At 35.8% G+C, this 9,818-nt stretch overlaps 1 protein-coding gene across 1 annotated transcript; it reads left to right on the plus strand.

The window, feature by feature from the left end:
• Positions 1–841: 841 nt before the first annotated feature.
• On the plus strand, positions 842–2,026 carry LOC141705497 (uncharacterized). The gene has a single exon (XM_074508420.1). It carries the CDS (start codon positions 842–844, stop codon positions 2,024–2,026), a length of 1,185 nt encoding a protein of 394 aa, XP_074364521.1.
• The last annotated feature ends 7,792 nt before the right edge of the window (positions 2,027–9,818 follow it).

The following is a 9,818-nucleotide window of genomic DNA, read 5'->3' on the forward strand; positions in this document are numbered from 1 at the left end:
AAAGAGAGTACATTTCAGTTTTAATTCTTAAAAATGCACAGACGTACTTGTTTGAAATAGTCACATTAATTTGAAATTTTATGAATGTATGTTATATATAAGTTTGGTGTATAATTGATATGTACTATAGTATATTCACTTTTCAAGTTTAAGTAGCAGAATAAATATTGTTTTATTAATGTAAAATTTGAATATTTCATAAAAATTAAGCATATTTTGTTTATATTTTTAGTTTTGATAAAAAAGATTTTAGTAAGCTGTGAAATTACCTTAATCAACTTATAAACTAAATGTTCTTAACCTCCTTTACATATCCCTTTGGCTGAGTCGCACACCTCCAGCGACTCAGTAATCATTGTTTTCACGTCTAAATGATGAACTTGCCAATTATTTTTGGTTGACACAGCCAATAACAAACGAACAGTTTCCAACGTCTCACTAGTGCAAAAATCTCATGGTAGTCTATCTTGTGCTCTTGAGCATATCCTTTTGCAACCAATATTGTTGGGCTTGGGCTTAATCTAAACATATTTATTTGAGTTTATGTTATTGAATAAAAAGTCTCGATTATTGTAGTTGGTTATAGTAGTGTGCCGCAAGTTTAGGATTAAAATAAGTGAGAGATAAATTAGGATCAATTATCCTAGTTTATAGCACAATTCTGTTACAAGTTGTTTAAGTAGCAGTGCTGGTTTATTCTGTAAGATCTCATCAATTGTAAGAATTTCATACAAGTAATCAATCAAATATTAGCTGTGTTATCTCTTTCTTTATTTGCTCTAACATCTGGTATCAGAGCACTCAAGTCACCTGTGAAACACGATCGTGGTTAAACAGTGAAATGGAAGCTAGCAAGAACAAGGAGGGGTCATTTGGACTGAGTTATCCTATGCTAACTAAGACGAACTACACCACATGGGCCATCAAGATAAAAGTCTTTATGCAGGCACACGGTGTTTGGGATGCAATAGAACCAAAGGATCCAAAGGGTACAGTCGAAGAAAAAACAGACAAGCGAGCACTAGCCATTATCTATCAAGGGATTGCAGATGACATGCTGTTAACGATAGCAGAAAAGAAAACATCGAAGGAGGCTTGGGGGGCTATAAAAATAATGTGCCTAGGTGCGGATAAAGTAAAGAAGGCTAAAGCTCAGACCCTAAAATCAGAGTTTGAGTCTCTAAAGATGAAAGACACTGAAATGTTGGATGACTTTTGTATGAAATTAAACGGCTTGGTTTCGAAAATCAGGGCGTTAGGAGAGACAATTGCTGAAGAGTATGTCGTTAAAAAGCTACTAAGGGTTGTCCCAACTAAGTTCCTCCAAATTGCGTCTGCAATCGAACAATTTGGTAACTTAGACACTATGTCCGTGGAGGAGGTCATTGGTTCTCTTAAAGCCCATGAGGAACGCTTGGGTGGACAAACGGAGAACAACGAGGGGCAGCAACTACTCTTGACTGAGGATGAGTGGCTCAAGAGAGAAGGCAACGACAGGAAACTTCTTCTCACTCGAGAAGAGTGGTTGAAGAAGTCAGGAAAGGCTGGGCAAAGCAGTGGTAGTGATTATCACACAAGGGATAACCGTATGGCTCGAGATAGAAGCCAGGTGAAATGTTACAATTGTGCTGCATATGGACACTTCGCTTATGAGTGTCGTAAGCCTAAGAAGAACAGGCCACAAAGAGGGGAAGCAAATATGTCATTTATAATCGACGAAGAACCTGCACTCTTGATGAATTTATGCGAAAACATCAAACCTGATGTGATTGGCATTACCGAGGATAAGATTATAGTAAACATCAAGGAGAGAGATGAAAACGTATGGTATCTTGATAATGGAGCTAGTAATCACATGACTGGACGTCGTGAGAAATTTGAAAAGCTTGACAGGACTGTGAAAGGGGAAGTGAAATTTGGTGATGGCTCAGTAGTCCAAATTCAGGGCAGAGGTTCAATCAAATTCCTGTGCAAGAATGGGGAGACCAGAATTTTAAGCGAAGTCTGCTACATACCTACTTTGTGAAGCAACATCATCAGCTTAGGACAGCTCTCGGGGGAGGGAAATAGAGTTGTCATGAACGGAGAGAAGCTGTGGGTTTATGATAGTTGTGGAAGGATGCTTATGCAAGTCTAAAGGTCTGCAAATCGACTCTATAAGATTCACATTCAGGAAGCTAAACATTATTGTCTACTAACAAAGGGTGACGAGGAAGCATGGTTGTGGCATAGAAGACTCGGACACGTAAATTTCAAGGAAATGCAACTGTTATCAAAGAATCATATGGCTCATGGTGTACCAAACATTGTTCACCCCAAAGAAATCTGTGAGAGTTGCCTTATGACAAAACAAACACGTAAGCCTTTTCCAAATAAATCTAATTTTATTGCTAAGTCTGCTCTAGAATTGATACATTTGGATTTATGCGGTCCTATATCCCCTTCCACACCGGGGGGGAACAATTATTTTATGCTTCTTGTTGATGACTACAGCCGTATGATGTGGGTTTATTTCCTTAAACACAAGAATGAGGCACTGAATTATTTCAAGAAGTTTAAAGTTCTTGTTGAGAATTGAAAATGATAGGGTATTCAAGTTTTAAGAACCGATCGAGGAGGCGAATTTTGTTCAAAAGAGTTCAACCTTTTTTGTGAGGAACATGGCATACTTAAGCACTACACGGAATCCTACACACCACAACAAAATGGTGTCGTAGAGCGCCGGAATCTTACAGTAGTTGCCATGGCATGAAGCATGCTCAAGGAAAGACAGGTGCCAGCTACTTATTGGGGAGAGGCAGTCACTCATGCCATTTATATTTTAAACAAGCTGCCAACACGAGCAATGTCGAATCTTACTCCTCATGAAGCCTGGTTTGGAACAAAACCAAACTTGCATTATGCCAAAGTATTTGGTTGTACTGCTTATGTCAAGATTCCAGCTGTACACACAAAAAAACTCGACGATAGAAGTCGACTAATGGTTCATTTTGGCAGAGAAGCTGGAACCAAGATATTTCGACTGTTTGATCCTATAACTGGCAGTATTCACATCAGCAGAGATGTGTTTTTCAACGAACAGAAAGCCTGGAATTGGGATGACTCTATTAAATCTGCGCCTAACAGCGGTGCACACTTTATCCTGGAAAATGATCCCACCGAACCTGAGAATTCTAGCGAAGAAGAAACTGACAGTACAACACCTACCACTCCAGACACGACATCTTCTGATGAAACTGCAGAAACACCGCCCCCAAGGCTCCGCTCACTTGCAGATATTTATGACCACACGACTGAGGTGGAATTAGCTGAAGATGAACTTATGTTAATGGGTATTGATGAACCCATTTCTTTTGAGCAGGCTGTTGAGGACTGATGCCTGGAAGACAGCAATGGATAATGAAATCGCCTCTATTGAAAAAAACAATACTTGGCAACTAGTGGATCTTCCAAAAGGGCATAAACCTATAGCACTTAAATGGGTTTACAAGTTGAAGACTGATCAAAATGGAGCTATCACTAAACACAAAGCCCGTCTTGTGGCTAAAGGATATGTTCAACGTCATGGAATCGATTATGAAGAAGGCTTTGCCCCGGTTACTCGACTTGAAACAGTCCATTTACTCCTTGCATTGGCAGCTAAAAATGATTGGGAGATTCACCATCTTGACATTAAATCTGCTTTCTTGAATGGTGTTTTACAAGAGGAGGTTTATGTAACACAACCCAAAGGCTATGTCAAAAACGGCTCCGAACATCAAGTCTATAGGCTTCCCAAGGCTTTGTATGGGCTTCGTCAAGCCCCTCGAGCGTGGTATGCTCGTCTCAACCAGTACCTTCTCACACTCGATTTTGTTAAATGCCCATATGAGCATGCTGTATATACTCAGAAGGATGGAGCTCATTCTCTAGTTGTTGGTGTCTATGTCGAAGACTTATTAGTTACTGGCTCATCTCTGTCACACATTGCCAAATTCAAGGGGGAAATGAATCGTGAATTTGACATGTCTGACTTAGGGCTGCTGTCTTACTATTTGGGGTTGGAAGTTACTCAAGACAAGGAGTTTATTGAACTCAGGCAGTCGACTTATGCGCAGAAGGTGCTCGAATAGGCAGGCATGGCAGAATGTAATAGTGTGAGATATCCTATGGAGCACAAGATACAATTACATGCTGACAGCTCGGGTGAAGTTGTAAATCCTACGCAGTTTAAAAGCATTATAGGCGGGCTCAGATACCTAGTGAATACAAGACCTGATATTGCTTATTCTATAGGGATTGTTAGCAGGTTTATGGAAAGGCCTACACAGCTGCACATGAACGCAGTTAAAAGGATTTGTCGATATCTGAAGGGAACGCTACAGTACGGACTAATCTACATAAAAGGCCAAGGAAATTATATACTTTCGGGTTTTTCGGATAGTGACTTAGGAGGGAGTATGGATGACCGAAAGAGTACGGGAGGAATGGCTTTCTATCTTGATGAGAATTTAATTACTTGGGTGTCACAAAAACAACGGTGTGTTGCACTCTCTTCGTGTGAGGCTGAGTTTATGGCGGCTACGGCGGCTGCCTGCCAGGCGATTTGGTTGCAGCAGGTACTGAGTCATATCATGGGCATCAAGGTTGCTCCTGTCACATTGTACATTGATAATAGGTCAGCTGTGGACTTGGCACGTAATCCAGTTTTCTATGGACGAAGCAAGCATATTGACTTGCGCTATCACTTCATCCGTGATTGTGTTGAACAAGGATTGATAATTATAAGACATGTCCGCACGAATGAACAACGAACTGACATCCTAACGAAGGCATTGGCAATATCCAAGTTTGAGAAGATGCGTCAGTTGCTTGGTGTCAGAAAGCTGGAGAATGTTTTGATTAAAGGGGAGTTATGTTGGGCTTGGGCTTAATCTACACATATTTATTTGAGTTTATGTTATTGAATAAAAAGTCTCGATTATTGTAGTTGGTTATAGTAGTGTCCCGCAAGTTTAGGATCAAAATAAGTGAGAGATAAATTAGGATCAATTATCCTAGTTAATAGCACAATTCCTTAATGATATAAAGTATAAGAATATAAGATATAGATATAAAATTACCCATTTTTCCTTTGTAATATCATTATTATTAATTTTAGTACACATATTATATATGGTGCTGGATTGACCCGTTGTGAGATACTACATGTTTATAGTGTCATAAGTTAATCTCACAGTAATAATGATGTATTGGTCTTTTGACTTGAAATCATTATATTTCTATACGAGAATTAATATACTTTGATACTATTGAAAGTTATCCTTGACCGGGTAATAATAAAAGTAGAGATTGGGTACATTATGAATCGTATCAGAAATATGAATGATCTAGATGGGATTTAGCCCTCATGTATTAAAGGAGTGATATTATTGGCCCTTGATTGAGTAAGACTATAAAATGCATGGTCGTGCTCAAATACTGATTTGTTTAATAGTTTACTCATTGATCAAGGAAAGAAGGATTGAACGTTAACGGAGGATGACACAATGCATGCCTCGAGTTTGATCTATAATATAAGGCTAAAGGGATTATATTACATTGTACATTATTCACGAAAGGTTTAATTGATCACTGATTAAATAATTAATACTTGGGTAACAATGATGTATTACTAGATGCCGCTCATTGTTTATGATTTGAAATTAGATTTAAAATTGTTGCCAACGTAACAATAACCTAAAGGGTCGCACAAAGAATGATTGAAGGATTATTTAATTTAAATTCGGACTTAAATAAAATGTAAGTATTTCGAATTATTTGTTATTAATTAAGTGTGACTTAATTAATTAAATAAATAGGAAATTCGAATTTAATATTGCATGACCAATTTTTTAGATATATTATGTTATGTTATTCAGCACTGCATGTTTCATCGATAAATTATTTATTTCTTTGAAGTTGCTTTTATGTCTTTGGTTTCTTTTATGCACACATTATTTACTTTCAAGTTCTATCTAGTTTTGTGATTTTTATGGTCATTCCGGCTTATATTTGATTATCTAGATATGGTGATGGTATGTAGTTAGTGATGCCACTGGTTATTGTGATGGTGGATACGTGGTGAAAAGTGGTCGCTAAGTAGTCGTTCCTGTGATATTTAAATATTTGGAATTTGTGACAGTTTGATTTTAGTAAGTGTGTATGATTGTGATAATATTCTTAAATCAGGTGGTTTACATATAGTTTTTGGTATTGGCATATGATATTGAGTGGAAAGAAATGGATGGAAAAAGTGGTCATGCAATGATTTGAACTTTGAATGTAGTTATTTTTTAAAATAAATTTATTATCTACGTAATGATATTGGTGGCTAAAGTTCATGGTTGTATGTGGTAGTGGATGGTTGTGGGCAATCGTTGTTCAAGTAGAAAAGAGATGATTGTGGTTTATGAAAATTTGGATAGAATTAAAGAGTTGTGGAAAATGAATATAAATCATATATTGGATTAATATACATAGATATGTATGACTGGCTGGAATTAAATTTTATTATTTATTAATTAAGTGTTCTCATTGAAATATGAATATCTCTCAATAAATATATCCTAATATGTTAGAATCTTATAAGACGTTTTAATCTTAGAAGACGTTTTAATCGAGGATATCTTTCTTTTGTGACTAAATATCTCCTAAGATAGTATCTTACAATCTTAGTCAAATCCCACCATATTTCTTTTTTGACTAAATATATCCTAATATCTCCTAATATCTTACTATCTTAGAAGACATTTTAATTTTTAAACATTTATGGATTTCATTGAATAAATTCAAAATCAAAATCGATCTTTGAAACATATATGCTCACAATCTCAATTTTATTATACCCCTAAATTTCATATAAATACACAATTATGTATTAGTTTCATACATGTTTAATACGTTTAAAGGATAATATAGAATTTTAGTCAAATATTAAGATCTTTCTTTTTTGACCCAATATATCATAATATCTTAATATTCTAAAAGACGTTTTAATTTCCATGATGTCCATGGATTTTACTAAATTAAGTCAAAGTCAAAAATCCAAATTGAATCTTTGTAATCTAGCATATCCTGTCAATTCCAATTTATTATACCCCTAAATTTCATATAAATAAGGCATATGTATTAGTTTCAACATGTCAATGTCTTAAAAAAACATCTCCATTTTCATTCATGGATAAATCTCATACATGTCTCCGCTAAATTATAGACAATGCAGAACCCATATCTGGCGATGCAAGGAGTAGATGAAGCTGATATCGAACTAAGAATCCTGAGATGTGATGTTATCATCAAATCACATCAGTCACACACTGTTCCTAGGATGGGCTATCCTGCGGCATATGCATCTTTCAAGATTAAGCCTCGAAATTTTCCAGGAAATGCTGTGGTTATTGTTTCACATACGCAATTGGAGAATCGGAAGGGGAACTCACAACTTGCAGGCTGGAAGGAAAAACTGAATCGGGACGTACGGACTATTGAGCTAGAGTTAAATATATTTAGCAAGGTGTTTAACGAGCATGGATTTGAATGTCCGCAGATCAGAGGATCAACAAAAGAAGAAAAAGTCTTGAGCGGTAAAAACTTCGAGAAAGTTATTAAGGGGCTTGAAGTCATCACTTTATTCAAGCTCTACCAAAGATGTTAAACTTAAGCATATGCTAGAATGTTTTACGAATTATGTATGATTTGAATTAATGGTACTCTAATATTATAAATATTTTTGTGAACTGATGTATATTATACATAATAGTACAATACTAGTATTTTATGATTTTATAAATTTAAAATTAATTGATATTAGATGTTACTAATAATTAGTTACACTAAAACTTGAGTTCATTACTTTTTTATCACAATAATGAATTATTTGATTGATGGCAACGAGAAGTTATTGATAAATATATTTAGAAGTTGTGCGAATAATAATAAGAAATTACGACGAACATGAACATAAACTTTTTGTGGGACACATTTTTGATGTGTTTGGTCATATTAAATTAATGAATGATATTGTTAGATAATTTATCATAAATACTATATTGAGGAACACCGATAGAAAAATTTGAATGATGATTTTATAATATCTATGTATTATATTATACATTTCATGCATGATTAATTAATAATATAAAATATAATTGTAATACAATTTTTATGATAATATATTCATTTCAATATTTTTAAAATTAAAAAGTAACTAATGTGATACACGGTATTGGTGTTACAGTTTTCTTCAACATTAGCTTTATCGCTATTGTAACACTAATTGAGAGCGGTAACAATAGAATAACAATTTTTTAACTAATGTAACGTTGCTTGTAACACTGACATTATAGTATCCCACTTATGGCATATTGGTAGTAGCTTTAAGAGCAACAACATGAACATGTGCAACTTGATAAGAGATATTTTTTGTCGATAATCTCCAAGAATTGGTACATTCATGTTATCTTAATATCTTCAATTCAACATCAAGGCAAGATGAGAGAATCGAAATATATAAGCTTTAGAGGCTTTGATCATAGATTTTAGAATTGTTGGGCTTTTGCTGAGAAGGCCTAAGTCCACATTAATATGATATTGTCCACTCTAGGTCGAGCCCGCACGGATTTGTTTTTGGGCACCTCCCAAAAGGCCTCATACTAATGCAGTTATCTCGCTGCTTATATTCTAGTCATCTGCCCCTCCCACAAATGATGTGGGATAACTCCTGACAATCTCACCCTTCAAATATCGAGCCCAGCACCTGTCGATTTTTCCTGCTGATTGTGTGATCTGGATCCCCCTTGACCCATACTGGAATTCTTTTAGCTTTCTGCCTCCCCCTTGGCCCATACTGGAAGTTCCACCTGCCTTTTCCTTGAGCCCATATGGGGTTAGCCCATCTGCCTTTCCCTAGGCCTATCTGGGATTCCGTCTGAGATTGTTTTGGACCGTTACAACCTCAAGCTCTAATACCACTTGTTGGGCTTTTACTGAGCAGGTCTAACTCCATATTAGTATGATATTTTCCACTCTGGGCCGAGCCTGCACCTATTTGTTTTTGGGCACCTCCCAAAAGGCCTCATACTAATGGAGTTATTTGGCTGCTTATATTCTAGTTATCTGCCACTCCCATAAATGATGTGGGACAATTTCTAATAAGAATCTCATCTATATTACCTGCAATATCATTATCATCATCAATATTATCATCAATATCACTAGGATGTGGCATGCTTGTCAAGATCATCATCATGAGAGAAATGTTATACTATACCCTTAAATTTTTAGTCAACTTTAGATTTGGAAATTCTTTATCCTAATATGTAGCTGAAACAGAAAGACCTTTAATTCTCTTTATTATTTTAAAGCGATCTCATCACTTCTCACACATATATCACTTTTCAAAAGCAATATTTAAGGCACTAGAAGTCCCTGACTTCTCTCTCAAGTCTACCTCTCATTTTTCCAGCATAAAAGACGGCCTCTCAGTTTCTTAATTTTTCACTAATTGTTTCCCACATTCCCACTTGAAAGGCTCAAATCACTCCCAAATGAAAAAATTAGAGAGGGCCGGAAAGAGTGGTCTATAAATAAGGTATCCTCACACAAGGGTCTATTTTTAGCCATACTAGAATATAAAATAATAGTACTAATTAAATATGTACCTTCAAAAGAAGAATCCATATGAATGGATATTAGAGGAGTTACAAGAATAACACTAGCATTCTTCTTTGCATCAACCACTTCAACCTTAAGATCAAGAAATATTGAAGTGTCAGCATATGCAGCATCATCTGGAGTCG

The sequence above is a fragment of the Apium graveolens genome, unplaced genomic scaffold (assembly GCF_009905375.1).
Source record: "Apium graveolens cultivar Ventura unplaced genomic scaffold, ASM990537v1 ctg8934, whole genome shotgun sequence".
Lineage (NCBI taxonomy): Eukaryota > Viridiplantae > Streptophyta > Magnoliopsida > Apiales > Apiaceae > Apium > Apium graveolens.